Raw genomic sequence first — 26083 nt, forward strand, 5'->3', positions numbered from 1 at the left:
TGAAGGCGCGGCCAATGGCGCATAGGGTGAGAGTTGAAGGGTGGAAGGTGCTGGTAGCCGGTAGTGCTGCTTCCTTTCAGCGCGTGTGCTGGGCTACCTGGTTGTCATGGAGGCAGTCTTGACGGAGGCGCTTGATGAGGAGGAACAGCTGGTGAGACGGCATCGCAAAGAGAAGAAGGAGTTGCAAGGTGACGGGGGAATGGGAACCTAGAAGTCGCCAGGACTCAGGGAAGGGCGCGTGGCGGGTTGGTTCTGGGGAATCTTGAGGGGCTTCTGATCTGGATCCTCTTAGGCTTCTCCAAAGTAGCCAGTGACCCCTTCCCTCCCGCCTTTCCAGGGTCCCTTAATCTCCCAGACTTTCAGAAGCTGCTTCTCGGGTCCGCAGCTTTCCCCCTACGCCGCATCGCCACCCGGGTGTGGGTTTCTGAAAACGCCTGGAAGCCACGGTCTTGGACCCAGACCCCGTTTCCTGTCTCTTTCTCCTGTTCCTGCCTTAGTTACCAACACTTGGCCCTCCTGGGTGTGGTTTGAAATATCACCTCAACTTTGAGGACTCGGAAGGGATACTTGAAAGATTTAAAAATTTGTCTTCTTTTTCCTCCTACCACACAAAACAAACTCACGGTTGTTAGTGTGTTTTCCTTTTTTTAAGAGAGTGTCTCAGCTTCATCTGGACTCTTATCTGTAACTGTTATGTAATTATTTTTCTTGCTTTCACAATTACTTTATCTCTATTTCTTCTTAATCCCTGAGTTTTTTGACTGATTTTGGTGGCTTTTCAGCCAAAATTCAGGGTATGAAGAATGCTGTTCCCAAGAATGACAAAAAGAGGAGGAAGCAACTTATTGAAGAAGTTGCTAAGTTAGAAGCAGAAATTGAACAGAAGCATAAAGAAGAGCTGGAGCAATTGAAGCTGACCACTAAGGAGAGTAAAGTATGTGAAGTAATGTTTCTCTTTGTCTGCAACATTTGAAAGCAATTGTCCACTTCTGTTACACTGTTTACTATATAAAATCATAAAATTGGAGGGAAAGAAGTCACTTAGTCATGCTCATGCATCATCTTTCATTGATTTTTTTGTGACCAGGTTTACATTAGTGTGTTTTTTAAGGGAGGTCAGCAGTGAAAGTCCACTATCTTAATTGTTGCCCCAAAGATGAACAGATTGATAAAATGGACTAAAGGAAGCTTTATCAAATGGAAGTTGGAAGACCAGTCTCCTAGTCTCAGAATTGCCATTAAATAGAATTGTAACTGGGCAAGTTTACTTAATCTTATTCAGCATAGATTTCTTCACATCTCATATGATACAAATATTACTGCTGTTTAAGCACAAGACTTTTCTAAGAAGTGGGATAGCAAATGTGAAATCATTTTTTAAGTTATAAAAGTGCTTTATGAACAAGTGGTGATAAGTGGAAATTTACTGATGTTTCTTGGGTAAATTGGAGCATGTTAACTGTCATCATTTTAGCTAATTATTTTATCATTGTAGGCACAATGTATTGTATGCCACACTTTGTTTAACATATATTCATTTTCTCATGTAATTCTCATAACACACTATGAAGTAAGTGTAGATAATTTCATTTTTCAAATGGGAAACAGGCTCAGAGAGATTAAAAACTTTGTTCGAAATTTATAACAGCCATTAAGTACCAAAGCCTGAATTCAAAATAAGAGCTGTTTTACTCCAGAATGTGAACACTGAATTCTGTTACAATTTTATTTAGAGTGGTAGCTTATTGCGTGGGTTTTAGATATCAAAGATCGTAGACTCCATAACCTCACTTTCATTTTTGATAAAGTTCTTATGTCTATGCAAAATTTTATCTACCATAAATTTTATTTTATTTGGTTTATTTTTGGTCTGCTGTTGACGGGGAAAACAGCTTGTCTGTACTGATTTACAGTTATTATATTAAACAGTCTTATTTTCTTTAACTTTTTTAGCTAGTCATCAAGATCATGGCTTTCTGTGCCTTTAACATATTTTATTTCCAGGTAACAAGACATGATGCTCCAGATATTTGTGTTGTTACAATCATGGTATTCCCAATTGTGTCCCTGTCTTTTCTATTAGTGAGATAGTTTTGTTGCTCTCTCAGGCCTTTCAGTTTTGAGATTTCTTTCCTAGGTTTCCAAGGACAAAAATGTTTGATTGTTAAGCTACAAATTGTCCAACTGTTAAAGTATAAACTCTCATTTTACTTTGAACTATTATTTTTTTTAATTGAAGCCTGTTTTCTTTCTGAATGTCACCTGAATTCTTTTGTCACTGCTTTCTCTTTTTTTTCTAGATGCTTCTTTGTTGTCAGTATGGCAGTTTGTAAATTTTAGTACATTCTTCTGAAAAATATAAGAATCCTAATTTCACTAAAGTTGATAACCACTCTTTGATGTCTTAATCTGATTTTGACATTTTGTTAATTTGGACCATGGCCTTAGAGACTGCTGACTCTTATTAGAGGCCTTGATTTCATGTATGTGTCATACTAAAAAGTAGCCTAACTTACAGTTGTGGTGATACTAGCTACTAATCCTGATAGTTAAAAGTCTAGCATCTTTTTTCTTTAGCAAATACATAACAGCCATTTGATCATTAAGATTGGTTGTAAAATCTTAACAATAATTATAAATTAAATTTTCTACTTAAGAATTTTTCAGTTTGTAGCTGGGAAAGGATACAAAAATCTCAATATGCTACCAGGGTCAAGAGGCAGTGCTCATCAGGTTCTGGCTAATTAAGATGGAAAAAGGCCTTTGCCGCCACATTTGAGGTTATGAAAATAGTAATGACAAAATCTTGTATATTCTATAAATATAACACTTAGAGAAGGTAAGGGTGGAGTGCTGAAGGAGTTGGCACTTATAGGAAGTATTTAAATGAATGGAGTAGGCATTCTAAGAAAGAAGGAAACCATGCAGGAGTGAGCATTGTCTTTGAAGAGCTGTAAGGAAAGTTCTTGGGAATCTGACAAATTCTCCCTTAAATATAGAGAAAGTAGAGAGAACCATGTCCTTAGTATTGTATCTAGTGCTATTATTCAAATTTGAATTGTGGGATGACACGTATTTGTGACTTTCAATAATAATTTAATAATCTGATACTTTGAATAATAACTTAAAGGTATTTTTCATTAACTTGTTAATGTTTTTTATTTCCCTCAGTTAGATTCTGTTGCTGTTAATATTTCAAACTTGGTTCTTGAGAATCAGCCGCTTCGGATATCAAAAGCACAAAAGAGACGGGTATGAAAGTCACCTAGTATTTGTTAGTGCTATGTGTGTAATACTATCTTAAGTGTTGTGGAAGTGAATAGAAAAAAAAAATGGAGTTCTTTGCCAAAGTACCTGAGCTAATATTTATTAAGCTTTAGATTATATGAAATCTCATTTAGTCCTGACAGCAATGCTGTGAAGTAGGATTTTTTATCCCCATTTTATACAGAAGAAAATAGGCCTAAGACAGTATGAAATAACACGTCCAGTTTCCAGTTCTTAATAGGAGGGTGGGGCTAGGAAAGGCGGTGTGCAAAGGATATTTTTTACAAATATAGTATTCCATGCTTAATGATTTAGAATCTTGAGTGTGAGCCCAGGTGATTCTGATATACAGCTTTTGTTAAAAACTATGGTATTAAGTAGTAAAATAAGAATTTGAACCTAGAATTTAAGCAAGATGTATAGGTGTACAAAATTATCAGAATTGTGTAGTTTTATATGTATTGCTTAGTTGTGATGAAAATTCAGAGAAGGAAAAATTCATTGTGCTAAGTGTTAGTTGGTATTTTAAGGAAATACACTTATTTAGTTAAAATATTTGAAGTAAGTGAAACTGCATGCACAGAAACAAATATGGGAATGAAATTTTGTATCAAAGAGCTGTAAGGAAATTGATTTATTGGATGTAATAATTTTATGATATCAGAATTATGGGAATGAGGTTAGATAGGTAAGGGCTTTGTACTTTGAAAAAGAACAAGAAGTTTAAAAAATCCAATCTTTTTATTCCCAAATATGGTTTTATCAACACTTGATGTTTTCTAGGTTTTAAATGTTTATTTTTAAACTACCTTTACATCTTATAATTTAGTAGTGCATAATGTAATAGAGCATGGAATTTGGTGTTAGTCAGATGGAGGTTTTAATCCCACTGTGATGGCTTTGAGTAAGATTCTTAACCTTCTTAAACCTCAGTTTCACTTGTATAGAATGGGGGAAAATAATACCTACTTCATAAAGTTATTGTGAATATTAAATAATTTACTGTTTCCAAGGTCTGGTGAACTACCAGGTCAACAAATGATAGTATTGTTCACTGTGTTAAAGTACTGCATTGTATACCTCTTAAGAAATTCAACCTAAGACATGCATTTTTGTTTGTTTGTTTGAAAGTTGCTTAAGTTGCAATTGTCAACCATTTCTCATACTATTGTAAAGTTTTATTCTTTTCTTTTTAATGTTTTCTGTCAAGTGGTGTCACTTTATTTTTTATTTATTTATTTTTAATTTATTTATTTTATTGGCTGTGTTGGGTCTTTTTTGCTGTGCGTGGGCTTTCTTTTAGTTGCGGTGAGTGGGGGCTACTCTTCATTGTGGTGCTTGGGATCCTCATTGCCGTGGCTTCTCCTGTTGCGGAGCACAGGCTCTAGGCATGTGGACTTTGGTAGTTGGAGCACATGGGCTCAACAGCTGTGGCTCACAGGCTCTAAAGCGCAGGCTCAATAGTTGTGGCACATGGGCTTAGTTGCTCCACGGCATGTGGGATCTTCCTGGAGCAGGGATCGAACCTGTGTCCCCTGCATTGGCAGGCAGATTCTCAACCTTTGCGCCACCTAGGAAGCCCGTAAAAATTTTTTTTTTTAAGAACTTTTATTGAGATACAGTTGACAGGCAATAAACAGCATATATTTAGAGTGTACAGTTTGGTATCCCAATCTCCCAATTCATTCCCCCCCAACCCTCCCCGCTTTCCCCACTTGGTGTCCATGTGTTTGTTCTCTACACCTGTATCTCTATTTCTGCTTTGCATTTCCTCTTTCATAGTTGTTAGCATTTGCCTTATGTATTGAGGTGCTCCTATATTGGGTGCATATATATTTATAATTATCTCCTCTTCTTGGATTGATCCCTTGATCTTTATGTAGTGTCCTTTCTTGTCTCTTGTAACATTCTTTATTTTAAAGTCTATTTGATCTGATATGAGTATTGCTACTCCAGCTTTCTTTTGATTTCCATTTGCATGAAATATCTTTTTCCATCCCCTCACTTTCAATCTGTATGTGCACCTAGGTCTGAAGTGGGTCTCTTGTAGACAGCATATATATGGGTCTTGTTTTTGTATCCATTCAGCCAGTCTGTGTCTTTTGGTTGGTGCATTTAGTCCATTTACATTCAAGGTAATTATCAATATGTATGTTCCTATTACCATTTTCTTAATTGTTTTGTTTTTGTTTTTGTAGGTCCTTTTCTTCTCTTATGTTTCCCGCTTAGAGAAGTTCCTTTAGCATTTGTTGTAGGGCTGGTTTGGTGGTGCTGAATTCTCTTAGCTCTTGCTTGTCTGTAAAGCTTTTGATTTCTCCATCGAATCTGAATGAGATCCTTGCTGGGTAGAGTATTCTTGGTTGTAGGTTCTTCCCTTTCATCACTTGAAATATATCCTACCACTCCCTTCTGGCTTGCAGAGTTTCTGCTGAGAAATCAGCTGTTACCCTTATGGGAGTTCCCTTGTATGTTATTTGTCATTTTTCCCTTGTTATTTTTTAATTACATTTCTCTGTCCTTAACTTTTGTCAATTTGACTACTGTATGTCTTGTTTCTTGAAACTCGTGTTTCTCCTTGGGTTTATCCTGCCTGGGACTCTCTGCACTTCCTGGACTTGGGTAGCTATTTCCTTTCCCATGTTAGGGAAGTTTTCAACTATAATCTCTTCCAGTATTTTCTCAGGTCCTTTCTCTCTCTCATCTCCTTCTGGGACCCCTATAATGCAAATGTTGGTACGTCTAACATTGTCCCAGAGGTCTCTTAGGCTGTCTTCAGTTCTTTTCATTCTTTTTTCCTTATTCTTTTCCACATCAGTGATTTTCACCATTCTGTCTTCCATGTCACTTATTCGCCCTTCTGCCTCAGTTAATCTGCTGTTGGTTCCTTCTAGTGTATTGTTCATTTTAGTTATTGTGTTCCATATCTCTGTTTGTTTGCTCTTTACTTCTTCTAGGTCTTTGGTAAACTTTTTGATCTTTGCATCCAGTCTTTTTTCAAAGTCCTGGATCATCTTCTCTATCATTATTCTGAGTTCTTTTTCTGTAAGGGTGCCTATCTCCTGTTCATTTAGTTGTTTTTCTGGGGTCTTATCCTGTCCTTTCATCTGGTACAAAGTCCTCTGCTTTTTCATTTTCTCTATTTTTCTGTGGCTGTGGTTTTCAATTCCACAAGATGAAATACTGCTGATATTACTTGATACTGCTGTCTGGCCTCTTGTGGAGGAAGCTATCTAGGAGAGGCTCATGGGTGCTTCCTGATGGGAGGGACTGATGGTGGGTAGGGCTGGGTTGGCGGAGCTCAGTAAGGCTTTAATCCTATTTGGTGGGTGGAGCTCAGTAAAACTTTAATCTGCTTGTCTGCTAATGGGTGGGGCTGTGTTCACACCTTGTTGGTTGTTTGGCCTGAGGCTACCTAGCACTGGAGCCCACAGGCTCTTTGGTGGGGCTAATGGCAGACTCTGGGAGGGCTCACACCAATGAGCACTTCCTAGAACCCCTGCTGCCAGTGCCCCTGTCTCCTTGGTGAGCCACAGCTGCCCTCCACCCCTGCAGGCAACCCTCCAACACCAGCAGGTAGGTCTGGTTCAGTCTCCTGTGGGGTTACTGCTCCTTCCCCCTGGGTCCTGGTGAGCACATTTTTTTGTGTGCCCTCTAAGAGTGGAGTCTCTGTTCCCCCAGTCCTGTGGAGGCCCTGCAATCAAATCCTGCTGGCTTTCAGAGTCTGATTCTCTGGGGATTTCTCCTCCCGTTGCTGAACTCCCAGGTGGGAAGCCTGATGTGTGACTCAGAACCCTCACTTTAGTGGATGGACTTCTGCGGTATAACTGTTCTCCAGTTTGCGAGTCACCCACCCAGCATTTATGGGATTTGATTTTAACGCGATTGTGCCCCTCTTACCATCTCATTGTGGCTTCTCCTTTGTCTCTGGATGTGGGGTGTCTTTTTTGGTGAGTTCCAGTGTCTTTCTGTCGATGATTGTTTGGCAGTTAGTTGTAATTCCAGTGCTCTTGCAAGAGGGAGTGAGCGCACGTCCTCCTACTCCGCCATCTTAATCCTATCTCCTGGAAGCCTGTAAAATTTTATTCTTGAGTAATTATTATAATTGTGAATTTCATGGACTCTTGAAATTTAGGTTTCATGGTATCTTGGAGGTCATCTAGTTCACCAACTCTCTACTTATGATATGTATTCTTTCTGTTATAGCCTTATAATTCTCATCTATTTTGTATAGATCAAAAGTGAAGGGCAGAAGTTTTGCTTGGCAGAAGCATAACAAAGTATTTGTTGGAATTGCCTCTACTTAGTAATTGCTGTATCTTAAAGTAGCAACTATTTAATTCTGGAAAACATGACAAAACTCTTTCCTGTCTTTATCAAATCTTGTCTACCTTACCTGGCCCCTTAGGCAACAAAACAGACAAACTCTCTTACCTTTCTCAAACATTTTGTTACTTTTCTCCTAAAACATTGCATAGCTGAAATGCATACCTTTGCCAGCTATACCCTCAAAAAATGTAGTCTCTTTTATAGTCAGCTGCTTGACAAAATTTCTCTGCCAAGTCAACACTTCTCTGCCAAGTCAACACTTGGCAGAGAAAACACCCTGTAAGTAATGCCCTAAGTTTCTTATTGCTTTGTTATATTTATAGGATTTTGGAACAGAAAACACAAAGTTTATAGTGTTTTTTGAAAGTAGAACCTGAAAACAGGGTGGATAATTGGGTATTAGACTTATATCAAACCACTTTTTTTTTTTTTTATCACCACAGGCAACAAGGAATAAAAAGTCAGTTAACTAATGATGTTTATCTTTGGGAGAGATACAACTCTGTGGTGGAAAAACATGACAAAACTTTATGCAGATTTATTATTGGAATATTAAGCAAATTCCATATTTTTAATGTAGAAAAGCATAGGGAGTATTATTTACTTCAAAGAACTTCAGTGAAAACTCATTCGAATGGTGGAAGAGCCCAAAGTAGAACTTAGAAGAACTGGGTTCCAAAAATATGAAATTTGAGGGCTGGAATGAGATCTAGTTCAGTTTATTTTATAAATGAGAAAGCTGAGGCCCAGATTGTCTCAATGGCATGCTGAAAGTTTGATACAACCCCTGCACTAATAATACCCAGCTCTTAAGATTTCTCTTCAGAGTTGTTTTTGCTATATTACTATACCAGCATGACTCTAGTTTTACTGACAGTGTATTTATGAGTTACGTTCTATTTTCATCTTACATACATTTTCATTAGAATTGATTGGTGCCACTCTATCTCCAGGACTAGGGTTGTAGAAAGGAAAGTGCCTCATGCCATTGGAAAACTCTGCATGTTTGGGAAAACAATCCAATATCTTTCCCACCTAGTGCTCTGGAAAGGAAGTACAATTGCTTTGTAATATTGAAGCAGAGAAAGAGGGGAAAAAAATGAAATGATTGGATTAGTATTTTAGGGGCTAAATTAAGATTTTATGGGTAGTATAAAGTTCCACTCTTCCAGTAACTAGTACATGATAACTCCAGCTCCCATCTGCTCCAGTTTTTATTATGATTCCGGTGCCTGGATAGAAGGAGCTCTCTGTGTTGTCCTTGGTCCCTCCTCTGCTTCTAACCAGCTGTATGGCCTTTGGAAATCTTTCTGCATGCTGTTTCCTCAGAAGAGGAAAATGAGGGGTTTTGGATTAGATGATATTCAAGGTGCTTATCCTTCCTCTCCCCTCTGAAAATGTTTTTTATAGTCTTTTAAAAAGTAATAGTGCCTTCTTGCGTTTTAAGATTTTATGCCACTGTGATCCACAGTTGTAGGTATGCCGTGAAATAAATTGTTTCATGTTACTTCTGGCATGGTTGAAGTTGGGAGGAAAAAACTTAAATAGGTTTATGTTTTATTAAGAAGGTAATACTGCTTTTGATCCAGGTAACTTAAAAATCACTTTAGGTTTATCTGGCATGGCACATAACAGGCATGTAGTAGAAGCAGATGGCATTAAGTGAAACTGAAATTTGCCTTTCCATTCACATCTTCTGCCCAGAGGAAAGGTTAGAGCTGGGAACATAAAAATCTTTACCTTTTCCTTCTTTTTCTAGGTTTATCCAAATCCTTCACTGTAGTTTGCTACCAAATCAAGATTTATATTTATGGAACGTAGTTTAAATATTTTAATTCTCTTAAATTGAAAAGCATTTACTCCCATTATGTGAGTAAAACATACCAGAGAGTTAGAAAGATGTTCACACACACACATGCAGGCACATATGCAAAACAAAATAAGACTTACTTTGTAATCTTACCATCCAGAGAAAAGCAATATAAATATTTTGTGTACATCCTTCTAGTGATGTTGTTTTCTTAAACTGTGTATGCATAGACTTAATTTGTATTAACTATATACCATCCTTTTTGCCTTCCACATCATCTCTTGACACTTTTCTCTGGTACTCTAGCTATATGAACCATGTTCAGCTATGAAACATATAGTGCTTTTTGTCTTTTGATTCTTGCTATTCCAGGTGTCAGGAATTTTTTTCTCTTTTCCCCCAAGCTTCCCACTCTACTTCCTATCCATCCTTCGTGTCACAAATTTCTCATTACCTTCTCCCCATCCCATCCTTGCATATGTTGGCATGGGAAGATTTCTTATCACATTTGAATAAGGAAGGCAAGTTGCAGAATGTCATGTATGATGCCAGTTTTGTTAAAATACTGTTTTCTGTACATTTTTTATGAGTACATCTGTATTTATTAAAATGCATAGAAAAAAAAATCTAGAAGGATACACATCAGACCTCTGGAGTAGGCACTGGGATTGGCAGTGGTCCTTAAGGGGAAATTTAGATTATCTGTAATAATTTTAATTTTTTTATGGAGGGGAATATTTTCATCTGTTACTTTAGTTAAATGTGTGTGTTTGTATGTGCACTTTTCTTTTTTTTTTTTTTAAAGCTGAAAAAATACCCTGTACTCTTCTAAAGACCTTAGCAAATTAATGCCTCGCTGGTGAGCTGGTGATTTAGCACATTAAGACCTCACTGGTGGAGTGATAAGTTAAAAAATTTGAATTAACTTGGACTTAAGTATGATAATGATGTTGCTTTAAGGCCTAGGACAACTCAATCCTAAGATAGTACTTTGAAATCAGTAAGTAAAGCTTTTAGAAACTTGGCATGTAGTTTTTAAATAGATTTCATGGAAAAATTTGAGGGCTTTCTTTTGTCCTAGTACAGAGCTAGGTGCTGGGTGCACACAGATGAGAAATACTGTTTGCCTTTAAAGGAGTTCACAATATAGAAAATTCTATAAGTGATGAGATCATCAGTATGATAGTGCTTGTGGGAGATGGGCGAAAAATGTTTTTGAGAATCTTATATTTCTCTCCCCATAATAAATGTAAATTACTCCTAATTATTAGGAATAAACTTTCCTTCATTGTCCTCTTCATAGGACAAAAAAGCTGCATTGGAAAAGGAGCGGGAAGAAAGGATAGCTGAAGCTGAAATTGAAAACTTAACTGGAGCTAGACATGTAGAAAGTGAAAAACTTGCTCAAATATTGGCAGCTAGACAGTTGGAAATTAAACAGATTCCATCTGATGGCCACTGTATGTATAGAGCCATTGAAGATCAACTGAAAGAACAGGACTGTGCTCTGACTGTGGCTGCCTTAAGATGTCAAACTGCTGACTATATGCAAAGCCATGTAGAAGACTTTCTGCCATTTTTAACAAATCCTAATACAGGAGATATGTATACTTCAGGTAATAATTCTTTACTATGCCTTTTTGTGGTTGTGGTGGTTGTTAAATAAAGTGCTTCTTGGAACTGAGAATAAAAAAAACCTGAATAGTCCTTATGGGGGAAAAATCTCAACATTTAGGCAAAATTATTTTCTATAGCTTTAATAGATACTAGCATATTTTGGTTTATTAAGATTTTTTAAGTACTTAACTATTTTGTAGTTAAAATATAGTAATCTTTTTATATGAGATAAAAATAGGACTAGGATTCATTATTACTATTTTTAAAAGAGTATTAATAAGTTCACATTTCACAAAGTTAAGCTTTGACTTTCTGGGAATATAGGGCCTGAGGACCATCAGTAGAGATTGATGAGGAAAACTAATTCCTCCTTTTATCCTATACTTTGGAAGACTAAGCCATAATATTTAGGCAAAATTTGACTTTGTAAAACCAAAAACAAATGGGTTAATAACCTGCGTTATTATTCTCTATAATACCTTTGGTAGTTGGGAAGGTAAAAAAATGCACAACTAGCAAATAAATGAGAGAGCAAGTAAAAATCTGAAGAAGTTTCTTAAAGAGAAAGGAGAGTAAGGGAGAAAGTTAGTCCTTGAGATAAGACAGCAGGTGTGGCAGTATCCACTGGGAGCAAGTTGGATGGCCAGGATGTATTAAAGAGGGGAAGGTCAAGGTTGACTTTTGTTTAAAGGAGTCCCCAACTGTGCTAGTTGTAGAGCAGTGGAGAGGAGGTAGCAAATCAGCATGGTGAATCAGAGAAACAGACAAAAGACTTAATTATCTTCATTCCTCTAACCAATATTTATTGAAATCCACAGTGTGTCAAGAGTACTAGGGATATGAGACAGTGAATGAGACAGACACATGGGACATATTTTCTCCTAGATGCCCATAATTCTTTCCCCTTCCCCTAAACAGGAAGGGTGTTAGTTTCCCATTTTAACTTTCTGTATAAAAGTGTGTATGCTCAAGATACGCCATTAAACTCTGCACTTAGGTCTTTTACCTCCTCTAAGGACTGATCTGGGAAGACCTTTCTCTGGCTAGAACTGATAGTGATATAAATAAATGTTTCCAAAATGTGTGGAGGCACTATTTGATGCTATACCTGGGAAAGTTTCAACTCATTTGTATTTTTACTCTGATTCTCTTCTCACATTTCTTATAGGGTCTTATAGTGAATTTGATATTATAGAGGATGCTTTTTTTTTTTTTTTTAGTCTTTAGGCATATTCTTTCAGATGTGGATTTGGACTTTAAAATGTGAATATGGTGGCAATTTTGGGGACATTGCTTGGGTTAAGAGAGAGATAGGCTTGTAATGTAGTTCTGGTGCCCGGACCTCAGACTGAGAGAGAGAAGCAGAGATGAATTGCTTTGCTCTTGGATGGAAAGTTGGAGTGAGTTAAGTTTGGATTTGGGACATGGATTAAATTCTGGAGAATATAGGTAGAGAAGGAGAAAGTTCGTAGCTTGGGCAGTTTCATCAGAAATTGTGGGAGGTATAAAAGGGACTGACATAAGTTCTGAAAATTAGTAAGTGCTATATTCTCATCTGTTTTCTACAGAAGAGTTTGGAAAGTACTGTGATGATATCATAAACACAGCTGCATGGGGAGGTCAGCTTGAGGTAAGTTTGTTATTATTCACAGTGGGATTGTTAAATTATTTTAAATTCTTTCTGTAGTTTTCAGACATATTTTCAGATGATCAAAATTTCTCTTTGGAGATTCCTTTTCTTTATATATTTGCTGTTTCTCTACTGACAAAGCATTGAAAAAGGAAGTTAATATTCTTAGACCTTTAAGTATGTACCTTTGGGAATTGAAGCACTGTTACCTTTTAAATAGTCCGGTGTTTGATCTGTGTGTTGGTGAGGCTAGTGTTGCATGTGCATATTCCCATTTGTAATGTTGCTACTGGCAACATATTTGAATTTATGGACTTACTGAGTGAAGATTTTACTCAAGTACAATAAATTTATCCAAGTGGCTTAACTGATGAAAATCACTATTGGAAAAGTAGTGTCCGTTACATCAGAATTAGAAAACAATATTTTAATGTGAGAATACAGGTCAAATCCTACCACAATACATCTATTACAATTGTGTCTTGAATTACTACTTGATACTGACTGACTTGAAAGCAGTATTTGATGCATTAAAATTCACTTGTAAGACAACAATATGTTTAGTCACTTGTAGGGTGTTAATCACAATTTTTTTAAGCTCTAATTACTTATCTTACTGTTAACTCTGTTTCATTAAAGGAAAATAAAACACTTAGGTTGTCCAAGTGGTCACGAGTAATCCTGGGGTATTAGAAGTCAGGAAGTAAAAGGGAAAAGCCTGGGGCTGGGTCCTGGTTTTTCCTTCTGTTTCTCAGTTTTGTGACTTTGGGGGAGTCAGCCAACCTCCTGAGCTCCATTTTCCTAATTATTGAATGGGAATAAGAAAACCCCTATGTGTATATGGTAAGGCCATTTGTGGATTTTAAATAAGGCAAAGAGTATATGCATAGACGTTTGTAAGCTAAAGTGCTAGGTGCATGAATCTAGCAGTATTATTATTATTGTGTAATGATGATTAGTCATCTTAAATAGTTTGTGGCTCTGAGTATTTCACTTCAAGAACCCTGTTGTTTGAAGATATGATTGCTGCTTCAAAGTCTTTTTCTTTGCAGTGCTATATTTGTACCTCTTCTGAGCCACCAGAGGGAACTGTGTCCACTTGTTTTGTATGCCTCTCCTGGGTCTCTGAAACTCAGGAAGGTTAGCTTTGTGATGACATTAGAAGTAATTAAAGGTGCTTTAACTTTTTAATAAGAATCTCATATTCACATGAGTTCCAGAGATCTAAGTGACTCTTTTTTAAATTGAGAAAAACCTTTTAAAATATCTTTTGAAGGACATTTTCTCATAAATTGTCTGTGAATTCATTTGAAATAAAAGTTGCTGTTTTCACAATGGGGTGAATTTAAATTATTAAAGAGAAATTCTTTGTATGATTTCTGAAGACTTATATGGGATGTTAAGATTTCTAGAGCATGTTTTGTACCCTCCATTCCATGCTAGCTTTTAAAAAGTTATTTTAAGTATAAGAAAAAAGTGCCTCAAAGGAATATTTTATGAGATGGAGCATGGAATTTAATTTGCTACTGTGTAGCATAGAACATTTTCCATATTCTTGAATTAATTTCTTTGTTTAAAATTTCCTAAAAGGTCCATATTCTGTTATGATGGGGCAAATAAACAGATCAGGGCATTATGACTGAAAACTGTTAATGATTAATTTGTTTATGAACTTGATGTCTAGAGTCAGACTTCTCAGTTCAGCTGCAAATCATTTTGTTTCTTTGTGCTTGGCTTCTCTTAACCTTTCTCTACCTGTAATTCTAGTCTTTAAAAATGTGTAATCATAGTACCTATCCCATAAGGATACTGTGAGGATTGAACGAATTAATACATATAATGCACTTAGGGTGCTTGGTCAGAGTAAGTCTAAAAAAATGTTACTACCATTATTCATTATTAACTATTATTCATCCAACTTTAAGCTCTAATTTTATATCATGTGGCATGAACTTAAAATTGTATGTTACTCAGATGGAAATTCCATGAAAGAATAGTACAATTCATAACCTAATTCATTCTACTCACGCCGTGAAAATTATAGAGCAGTTATCCTCAACATTAGTACATTAGAGTTATCTAAAAAGCTTTTAAAAAAATAAACCTCCTATTCTTCCTTGCTTTCTCTCTCCTTCCCTCAGCCCCTCTCAAATTGTAATTGATTTGATCTGGTGCTTGAGTAACAATATTTTTAAAAATCCTTTATTATGGAAATTTTCAAGGTATATTCAAAAGTAGAGAGACTAGTATAATGAACTCAATCTACTCATCCTCTTGCTTCATTAACTATGGCATCAATATTTCCAAAAAGCTATTGGGCAGCCAGGGCTTGAAACTTATGCATTTTATTTAATAAACATTATATTTATTTATTTTTTCAACAAATATGTATTAAGTGCCCACTATATGCGAGACTCTTGGTGTACGTTAAGGAACAAGAGTAGATCCCTACTCTGACTGGTTGCCCTATTTATGTATAAACTCAGTAGTTCAGTAGTTTATGATTTGAATAAGATTTACCTCTTTATTTCCCTTACTAATATATATATATAGTATTTGGTTTTTTTTTTTTTTTTTTTTGGTTTTACATTTTCTCTTTTATAGCTAAGAGCCCTGTCTCACATTTTACGAACACCAATAGAGGTAATACAGGCAGATTCTCCTCCTATTGTAGTTGGTGAAGAATATCCAAAGAACCCATTAATACTTGTGTAAGTACCTAGAAATTCCTACTGTTAATATTTTTCATAACTAAGACAAAAAGGATTATGAAAAGTTTCTAGGTTATATATGTCGATTGATCACAACAAATCTATCTTCAGCAGCATTAGTTATGCTTATTTTGTGTTAAAAGCAATTACAGAATTAGAAGGCATTGTCAAAATATGTGATTTAGATAATTGTTTAAGCCTTTAGTGACTTATTTTTTTTAAGCTCTTTGTTGGAATATAATTGCTTTACACTGTTGTGCCAGCTTTTGCTGTACAGCCGGGTGAATCAGCTGTATTTGTACATATCTCTCCATATCTCCTCCCTCCCCGGACTCCTTTTCACCCTCCCTATCCCAGCTCTCGAAGTCATCACCGTCGTGGAGTTGATCTGCCTGTGTTATGCAGCAGCTTCCCACTAGCTATCCATTTTACATTTGTAGTGACTTATTCTTGTGTATGAGTTAAGAGTAAAGTCATTTCTAAAGGTTACAAAGTTTTAGAATTAGTTTTCATGTTGTTCTGGTTTGACATTAATAATGCTAAATGTTTCAAAAAGTGTAAAAATGTATTTCACATTTCTGTTGCCTGATTGTTTATTCCTTATAGATTTTTTCCTTCATATTGTAAAAGCATTTTACATAATTGAGAGTTCTGTGAAACGGCATGGAAAGTTTGCCATTGACTTCAGCATTCATTAGCTAAGCCTGCTAAGGTAGTCACTAATGGCTTGGGTTTAGATAATAATTTAAGCTTGTTGAGCGCTCAGCATCTCAGTCTTTCCTTTTTCACATCAGTGATTGTGTTTTACCCGACTCAGCAGACAATTATTGAACCAGATCTTACTGATTGCTGATGCTTTCCATATGGTTTTGAACTTTTAAGTGATAAAGTCTGTTGAATGCTACTCTGTGAAGTGATTAATTCAGAGTACTTGTTTTTATATACATAATAAACATTTATATACAGCAAATTGAATTACTTTTGTTTAAATTACTTATTTCTCTTTTTTTCATTTCAGTTATATGAGACATGCATATGGCTTAGGAGAACACTACAATTCTGTTAAACGGTTGGTGAACACATTCTACTGAAAATTGCAGCTAGTCTATAAAATGGTGCAGTTATGTTTTAGTACAATGGTGATCTGGAGTGTTAATATCAAGTGTTGGATTGTTCTAAGTGTTTCTGAAAAAACACAACTACCTTAAATCAGTTTTATGGCAAAGCTACTAATAGGTTTTTAAAAAATGTGTCAGAGATAAACTTTAACCAATGTTCCCTTAGTGGTGTTTTGAAAACACTTGTAAGTTCCTTGTGGAGAACATCATATAAAGACCAAGATGGTACCCTGTTTGCTGATATTTTTATTAAATATAGGATCCTGAACATTATGTTCTGTGTTGAAATAGTTAAAAAATTTTTTTTCTATTATTGGAAGCTTACAGTAACCGTAGCAATGTAATTTTTCTTGAAGAAGTGAAATGACTCAGTCTCTTTGACATTGCAATAATGTGGTGATGGTGATGCATATTTAATGAGTGCTTATAAATGAACTTGATTGCAGTAACTTTGTGTTGATGGGACTAATGCTGTGATGCTTTTTATATAAACCCCATCAAAGTGCAGCTGAGAAGCTTGTTTTAATAAAGAATTTAAAAATATTTATTCAGATGGGAATCAGTTGTTATGTTTTAAGAAATAAGACAAATTCATAGGTAAATATATGTTCCCAATCAGCTTTAAACCTCTAAAAAAGAGAAGTCATTTATTTGTATATAATTTAAAAAGACTCAGCAGATTATTGCCTAATTCATGTTATTCCTTGCTATTTCGTAACTTCAGAATGGTTGCACCATCATTTCTTAATTATCTTCTTAAGTATAAATTTTTATATTCTTTGTTGTATTTTCTTCATCACTATTCAGTTGCTTTGCTTTCCTTGCAGCCTTTTCCACTAAGAAATAGTTTTTAGCCTCTCTTATTCTTTAACTTGTGCAAATTGAAGGAGTAGCAATGTAAAAGGGTCCAGGGCCAAATTTATTTCAAATTCTTCCTCTTTTCCAATTTGTCTTACAAGATCTCTCTTTTTGCTTCATCCTCTAAGATTAGAGAAGCCTTTATTACTTGTTATTTTGTTAACCTTATTAATGTCACCTTTCCTCGAATATTTGAGAATATTTGTCTCAAATGTTTGGGCATTTTTATCTTATATACATGCATAAAGCTGAAAGCCACTGTTGAGCCAAGACTGTAGAATTAAATCAGTACAGTACTTTTCAGTTGAATGATTTGTCTAGCTCAGATTTTAGGTTACTTATAACAATATTCTAAGAAGATAGTACCCAAATATACAAATGTGTCTGATAATTTGCTGTGTTAAAGGGGGTATTATAAAAATGAGACCTTTTTGGTTTGATATGTTTTTCTCAAATAAGAAATAACTAGTAAGATTTTGCATCAAGTTTATAAAATTTGAATTTTTTCTCCATGAATGCAACTAATTTTTATAAGTAAGTGTTGGGTTTTATAATATTAAAATTAGGGTATCAGTATCATATTCCTAGCAGGTAACAGTGTGGGAAGCTGGCAGGGACTGTTGTGGAGCAAATAAGTACTGCATGAAGGTATTACACTACTAAAGATTAAGAACCATTCTGCCTGCCAAACAAAATATATTCTGAAGGCTGCTTGTTTTGTAGTCCTTGATCTGAATTTTTTTGGGGTCTGAAATTTATAAAAGAATGAAATTATGAAATACTAAGCAGCTTGGCTTTATTTTGAAATAATCTGTTACTTTAAAAGAGAAGCATTAAGAAGTAATAAAACAAGATACAGTGAAATCTAGTTGTTATAAATTGCATCTATATTTAAAGTATTCTGAAATAACTTATTGGTAGCTATTTTTTTTCCTAGCAGAATGAGTAGAATTTTCTTGATTATAGGTATATTTTTTATTTTTATTATTTTTTATTTTTTAAATGGTCAGTATGGTTATGAGTAGGATTTGTATGGTCAGCTTCTGTTTTTTCATAAAACTTGACATAAAAATTTTTTTAGCTGTAGCCTAAAGACTAAAATTAAAGTCTTTAAAAAATGGCAGATGTTAACTTAAAAGCAGCATACACTAATTTAGTGTGCTGTATGATGCTGTTCTCTTAGGGAGGATTGATAAGCTGTCTTTTGTCCTAACTCAGAAAAGTATATGGCAGAGTTCTGGAATATGCCTTTAGCCAAGAATTTTATCCATTTAAATATGTTTATAACTTATATAAAGCAAAAAAGAATGTGTGTAACTATAGTGAGCAATAAAATTTTGTTCATGTTATCTGATGTTTGCTAAAATAAAAATAAAAGATGAATGAATGAAGTCATTTGTTAAGTTATTCTTTAATAATTTTAGAATTTAGAAGTAGAGAAAACTTTTAGAATTTTATTCAGCCTTTATTTTGCCCTCATCTATAATAGAGAATAATATAATCACAGATTCTAATATTTATAATATTTATATTATTTTATTATTTTAAAATAATGAAAGGCAAATTAATTAGAAAACCATCTAAAACTCTTGGGTGTTGAAGAAAAAAATGAATAAACATTTGTGTGTGAGAATTTGAAGCAGTAAGAAGGAAATCTGTGCAAATTAGTGCTGGCATATATTTGTTAATATCTTGTCATGGTACATACAGGTTGTCATGAACTAGCTGAAGGAGTAGGTCAGCTTTTTTTCTGAAAATATAATTTGTAACTTCATACTGTTTTTACTTCTACTGAACAAATGAGAGAGTGAAGTTTCTTCCTGTGTGTTTTTACGTGCATTGATTCTTCTAAGTCTTGTTTGAAATATCTCTTTCTCCATCTTATGGAAAAAGAACTCACAGGGTTTCTAATTCTTTTTTTAAAGTAAATTTTAGAAGCATCAGTTCTTGTTCTTTACCCCACCTTGTTCTCTCCTACAAGGCCTTTGAACTGATATTTGGAGTTGGGTGCAACCTGCTTCACCTATCTTACTGTCTTCCTGGTCTCAGCTTAAATAGCACTGACCTCGGTAAGCTTCCCATACTTCTTCCACCTGGGCTAGGTTAGGTACCCCAGTTCATGCATGTTGCTAGAAGTAACTATACACTTATAATTATAGAAGTAACTATACACTTATAATTATACAATTATAAAAAAGTGATTTACATGTAGTTTATTATTATTGTTGTTGTTATTATTTCCCCTTAGTCTTTAAGTGCTTAGAAACAAGGACTTGTTGATTGCTATTAAAATATCTAGCACATTGCTTGGCCTATGTATTAAATACTTAATGTATGTTGATAGTTGTAAGATCAGTTGAGAGGATAGGATATGACTGAGGAGTTTCTTTAGGCTAATGGGACCGTTAAGAATAGAACAAGATAGTGACATAGAATTGTGCTTGCTCACCAAAAGAAGAGCTGCTTTCTAGTTTACATTACCCTTGGATAAATTCTTATGTCTTCTGGTTAGTTGAAAGAAGAATGTGACCCAAGAGGGCTTTCTTTTTTCTTAACTTCTGATAGTGTTACAGTTAATTTACCTTCATGTGCCAATTAGGACAATCTGATTTTAACAAACCTAAAAAATATAATGGTCCTCTAAAGCAAGTATACAAACCAAATAAATAAATAAATAAACAAATAATAAAAGAAAGAAAAACTTTGCTAATATACTGACCAGGAAGAAGTTTACAGTTGTCTTATTTCAGTATAATCAGGATGACTAGTATGCCTTACTGAAACAAATTACTGCCTTTGTACAAGGCTGCTGAATTTATTATTTTTCTTATAATCTTTCTCCTGATTTTTCTTAAAATACCAACCCCTGCCTCTGTAAGACTAAATAAGTCCGCTCACATAAAGAATTTATCACAGTCTGACACATAGTAAATGCTCAGTAAAGGTAGTTATGTTTTGTTTTGTGTGGTTTCATATAGACATTTAAATCAAGATCTTCACCTTTTGTTAAATCTCAAGTGTGCAAGCACTACTCTTGGGACTGATTGAAGGTGCTAACATATGCCTGTTGTGCCAAGGAGTGGTTTCCCTGCTGTGTGATGGATAAGGAAGAGGATAGTGGAGCTAAGGTCCAGGCAGGAGTTGGTATGCTCAATACCCTGTTTTTATAGATAATGGGGATGAGACTTGAAGAGGTTAAGAATGAATAACTTGCCAAGCCATATGGCTAATAAATGGCAAGGTTGACCATAGAAGGCAGGCCTTTAAGAATCCAAAACCCTTTAAATCAAAACTTCCATTTTCATTTTAAAAAGAAAACCAAGAGAAATATACAATATCCTTGTTTATTACAGAAGAGAGAATTTCTGCAGTAGATTTCTAGTACATGAAGCATCTGTTTATGTTTGGAAACTTTTACCTTGGGACTGTTTGGAAACTAAGCCTCAGATCACACTTTAATCACAAAATAAGTCTGCCAAAACAAATTAAATAATTGTATTGGTTTCTGCCATAAACTGTGTTTATGACCTCCAGTTTTCCATGCATTTTTGCAGCATTCAAAACTCTTTTAATTTGTCCTAGGGCCACCTATGAGAGTAGGAATTACCCAAGTTCTTTGCATTGTAGAGTATTAATAAATGGAACAAGCCCCCTCTGTGTTAATAAAATTAATGTTTTTACTTTAAGGTGCTTAAGATTCTAGAATGCTATATAGTTTAGCATTCTCTACAGCACTTCATACTTCCATGGTAGTTTATAGTCGTTAGTTAAATATTTCTCACATGTCTCAGTGGAATAGCTTGGTATTCTTTCTTGTTCTACTGATGAGAAGAGAGATATAGCTTAGTTTGACTGACTTATTTAAGTTTCCATAATAAGTCTATTGCTCCATTTGGATTAACATTCAGTGTAAAGTTCCCTTGTCTTGTGCTGAATTCACAGGATGATACTGTCTCAAAAAATTGGTGATTTTTCATCAGATTATGGCAAATAGATTGATTTCTGGTTGCTAGAAAAGGTCTGGATGCTGACATTCCACAACGCTAACCCATACAGCAAAGAGATGAGCAACCCTTTCAGCTGGGCATCCATAGGGAATGCATTTAAGATGCAGGTCAAAACACAAAAAAGGTGAAATGAGTAAACCCCATCTCCTTTTTTACTTTTTTCTTCTTATGTCTTCATCAACCTGGACCTGTGCCACAGCCGTACCCTGCTCAACTCTCATTTCCCTACTTCCACCCTAAGTTATCATTCATCCCATCTAATGTACCTATGAGATCAGGTTCTAGTCACAATCTTACCCACATTATGCCCTATCATTTCCTCTCTATCCCTTTTTCTCTTCTACCTAGAATAGTACAGAAGCCTCATAAGTGCTGTCCCTGCCTCTAGTCTTGCTCCCATTAACTCTCCCTTCATGTTGCTGCGAACTGCCAGAAATGCATACCTGGCTACTGTCTTCCCTGCCTAAACTTTCTAGTGGCTCCTCATTCCTGTAGAATGAAGTCCACATTCCTTATTGTGGTATTTAAGGGAGGTCCTTCATGACTGGTCCTACATACCTGTCCAACATCAACTCCCATCATTTCTTTGTTTAGACTTATGCAATAGAATTATTTATATTCCCCATGGCTCTGTGTATTTCATACCATGAGCATTTTTTCATGCTCCTTTTATTTAAATTCTTTCCCTCCTCACATTTATTTCATCAACTAGTTAGTTCTTTTAAACATATTATGATTGGACTTAGCAGTAAACAGCAGGAAATCTTATTGGAACCAACAAATCAGGTTCTTTGCCACCTTGTGTATTTATTTAAGTTAGCATTTATTATATTGAAATGTTGGCTTCATGAGAGAATTGACTTACCGTGTTCATTACTATGTCCCCAATGCCTCAGTGCTATAGTGGTGCCTAGGTGTGTAATGGGCACTTGATACATATGTGATTATTGTGATGATTTTGCAACATATACATATACCAAGTCATCATGTTGTACACCTTAAACTAATAAAATGTTAACTGGAAAAAACTGGAGGCATCTAGTGTTAATATCATGCATCCTGTTGCTAATCTACTGGCTCACTTCACTGGTGTGAATTAACAGTTGAGCCTGTAGTGTCACCCACTTGTCAAATCTTTTCCTTAAGCATCTCTGAATTCTGGGGCAGGCACAGCACTAGACACAAAAGCAGCCACACCTACACGGATGGCTTAACCAGCTTCTATAAATACCTAAGGTCAAAGTCTGTATGATTCCTAGTTGGTCTTTTTCTCTGATTGAACCCTGATACAGAATTTGCTGCTGTAACAAAATATCTAAACCATGTAATGGGCTTTGGGTCTTGGCCTCAGGTGTAAGTTAGAAAGGCCTTGAGGAGATTGTTAGCAGGAGCCTGAGGTCACTCCAGGAGGCTGTTGGTGGGGGTTTAAAGGAATGAGGAAGATGTTATTGGAACTTGGAAGAAAGGTGACTTCTGTTACATAGTAGAAGAAAGTTTAGCAATGATGCCAGCAGCATTAACATGGAAAATAAGAAGTATATCTCATCAACTGGATGATCTGCCTCAGGAAATTTCTAGAGAGTGTTGGAGTTGCTATCTGGATACTTCTAGCTGCCTATAGTAAATGACAGGGGAGAAAGGCAAGCAAGAGGAAAAAATTATTAAATATAAGTGAGCCACGAATTTTGGGGTTTGAAAAACAAAACAAAACTTTCTCACTGCTAGCCTCTCCAGACAGTAAATGATGCTAAAATTAAGGAATGAGTTCCAGATAGAGAGTGAATCAGGGAACTGTCAGGAAAATGAACTCCAAAGGTGAAGCCAAGGGCGTGACTATAAAACGCTTTGTTAAGACCTCAGGAAGATTGAAGACATTTTCTAATCAACAGATGAGAGAGCTTCTAAAATTCTTAAGGCTGTTGTCCCACAGTAGTTTCACATGGGAACCTAAAATAGAGAAGGGCTATTGCAAAGAGATTTTGAGTGTGGCTTTTGTCTGAGTGAATTATGAACTGTTTCAAGGCAAACCTATAAAGTTTTTAAAGGGATTGTGTCAGTGTGGATCAAAAGTGATGGTATAAAATGAAAAGATGAACCCTCATACATTGCTGGTAGGAATATAAACTGATGCAGCCACTTTGGGAAACAGTCTGGCAGTTCCTCAAACGGTACAATATGACCTCTCCTAGATATATACCCAAGAAAATTGTACACAAATGTTCATAGTATTATTTGTAATAGCCAAAAAGTAGAAACAACATAAATGTACATCAACTGATAAGTGGATAAATATAGTATAGCCATACAATGGAATATTTTTAGTCAATAAAGAGGACTGAAGTACTGGTACATGCTGTAACATGAATGAACTTTGAAAGCATTATGTTGAGTGAAAGACACATATGATCTCATCTATATAAAATGTCCAGAGTAGGCAAATCTATAGAGATAGAAAAGAAATTAGTGGTTACCTAGGACTGGGGTGGATGGGAAAAATAGGAAGGTAATTGCTGACGAATCCAGCGTTTCTTTTTGGGGTGATAAGAGCTTTCCAAAAGTGATTGTGGTGATGGTTGAACAACTTGGTGAATATACTTAAACCACTGAGTTGTACACTTTGAATGGGTGAATTATATGATATGTGAATTAAAATTCAAAGTTGTTACCGAAGCAGAAAAAAATGAAGAGATGCCTTTGGATTCTTCTGTGGACATGAAGCAGTCTGAGGAAATTCAGCAAACATGGGCTATGTTTATGGAAAGGGAAAGATTATTCAAGAGCCCAGTGAGGGGAACCAAGAGCTAGTCCCAGGCAGTAGGACTGAACACTTATCAAGGAACTGACAACATACATCTAGTTGGGTTCCAGAATTGCTTTGTGCCTCTAATTTTCTTCTTTTTTGAGTGGTACTGTCTATTGCCTGTCCCATGTTTCACTGGTTGTTAAATTCTGTGTATGCGGGGACAGATATCTTATCTCTTTAGCTCACAGGTCTTCAGATCAAGATGAACTGTACTTGAGCTGGAACTGCCCCTGAGAAGCCACGTTCACCTTTGTACCTGATTTAGATGACAAGATTTTGGGGTCTGATGCTCTAAATAAGTGAAACCTTGGGGGAGGTGGGCTCTTGGGAGAAGGCAACTCTGTTTTGTGTGTTGGAGGAATGTATGTAACTCATGGCCAGCGGGTGGACTGTTGTGGGTTTTAAGACATGCCTACTTACCATCAAGAGGTGGGGTCTAATTCCTCTTCCTTTGTAGATGGGCTGGCCTCAGTGACTTGTTTCTAATGAATAGAACGTGGCAGAAGTGATGCTGCATGACCTCTGAAGATAGGTTAATATAACTTCTGCTCCACTTTCTCTCTTGGATTGCTCTCCATTAGAACCAAGCCACCATGTTGGGAGGAAGCCACATTGGAGAGGCTACAGGTAGGTGTTCTGGTTCCAGCCAACAACCAGCACCTACCACCAGGTATGGGTGAATGAGCCTTTTATTTCTGCCCCAGCCTCTGAGGCACCCCAGCTGTCACCAAGAGGAACATTAACAAGCTGTCCCCATTGAGCCCTGACTAAATTGTAAATTTGTGAATAAAATAAATGTTTTAAGCTATTAAGTTTCACAGTACTTTGTTACTCAGGAATAGATAATTGGAACAGGCAGTATTAATAGGACTGATTGCATATTGGAAGTAAGAAAGGAGGAGGAATTAAAAATGTTTACCAGATTTTCTTTGGTAAGCAAATTAATAAAAAAGCAGTATTAGATTGTAGTGACCTGTGTACTCATTTAAAGCAGGAAGAAATTACCAGTGTTTAGATAGTGTCACCTGGGGTACTGGCTATACAGCATTACTTTAGAGGAGATGAGTGTCTATGAGTGTTTTTTTTGTTTGTCTGTTTGTTTTGAAACAAAGCTTTATGATCAGTATGTTTAGGTAGTAACAGCATGATTGTTCTTAGGAAACTAAAACAATATCAAAATAAAGACACGAAGATAGGTTTGGAAGAGATAAAAAGAGCAGTGATTAAGTAGCTGAAAAATGATTTTACCATTCTAGCCATTGGATATCTATTGATCAGCATCTCTTGTTTTACTGTTATGATGATACTGATATTCATTATAATAGCCTGTGTAAGTTTAATGATTCTTCTTTAGGACTTTGGCACTTGCCTTGCCCTCTTATTGGAAAAGCTCCTGTCTCTAATAGCATCCTTGTAGTGAAGCCTTCTCAGGTCATCCTAAAATTGCAAACTCCTCACTCCCACACTTCCTAGTTTCTTCACCCGTTTCATTATTTTTTCCTTAGCTCCTGATGCCATCTAATGGCTTACTTATTTATCTTGCTTGTTTTTCTCCCCCTTCCAGAATGTAATTTCATTTAGAGGAAAATTTTTGTCATTTTAATTCACTCCTCTATCCCCAGTACCTGGAACAGTGTTGCGTATAGTAGGTACTCCTATATGTTTGTTGAATGAATGAATAAAGGGATTTGTGAATTACAAAGGAGGATGGAATTGTATTCTGAGTACTTTATCAATGCAGAATACATTTTTTACTATTCAAGTTTTTGGAAGTCAGCAATCTAAATGTGGTGTATATATATGTAGCCCAAATGCCTCCAAGCCTCATAACTGGCCCAAATGGGTTCTAATCAAATATCATTGGCTTTGTCTCCTCTCCTTTACTCTTTTGTCTTTGTCTTAATCTTTCATTTGGAAAATTTCAAATATTATACAA

The 26083-nt window shown here is 35.8% G+C and overlaps 2 protein-coding genes across 2 annotated transcripts in view; both read left to right on the forward strand.

The window, feature by feature from the left end:
- On the forward strand, nt 1-25041 carry OTUD6B (OTU deubiquitinase 6B). The gene is made up of 7 exons (XM_057734291.1): nt 1-188; nt 783-934; nt 3172-3252; nt 10707-11019; nt 12589-12650; nt 15255-15361; nt 16380-25041. Exons 1-7 carry the CDS (start codon nt 107-109, stop codon nt 16450-16452), a joined length of 870 nt encoding a protein of 289 aa, XP_057590274.1. The 5' UTR covers nt 1-106; the 3' UTR covers nt 16453-25041.
- SLC26A7 (solute carrier family 26 member 7) overlaps nt 12617-26083 on the forward strand; it is a 308511-nt gene continuing 295044 nt past the window's right edge. Inside the window, exons 1-2 of the mRNA XM_057734289.1 lie at nt 12617-12650; nt 16380-16430. The gene's annotated coding sequence lies outside the window, so the exon portion shown is untranslated. The remainder of the gene's footprint in view (nt 12651-16379; nt 16431-26083) is intronic.

The sequence above is a fragment of the Hippopotamus amphibius genome, chromosome 5 (genome assembly GCF_030028045.1).
Source record: "Hippopotamus amphibius kiboko isolate mHipAmp2 chromosome 5, mHipAmp2.hap2, whole genome shotgun sequence".
In the NCBI taxonomy this organism is placed as follows: domain Eukaryota; kingdom Metazoa; phylum Chordata; class Mammalia; order Artiodactyla; family Hippopotamidae; genus Hippopotamus; species Hippopotamus amphibius.

What these genes read in the sequence shown, in the direction of transcription:
- OTUD6B (XM_057734291.1), top strand. Translation starts at nt 107, where the DNA reads ATGGAGGCAGTCTTGACGGAGGCGCTTGATGAGGAGGAACAGCTGGTG. An exon ending in CATGGGGAGGTCAGCTTGAG is followed by an intron (nt 12,651 to 15,254) that starts GTAAGTTTGTTA and finishes TCTCTTTTATAG; the next exon opens with CTAAGAGCCCTGTCTCACAT. An exon ending in AAGAACCCATTAATACTTGT is followed by an intron (nt 15,362 to 16,379) that starts GTAAGTACCTAG and finishes TTTTCATTTCAG; the next exon opens with TTATATGAGACATGCATATG.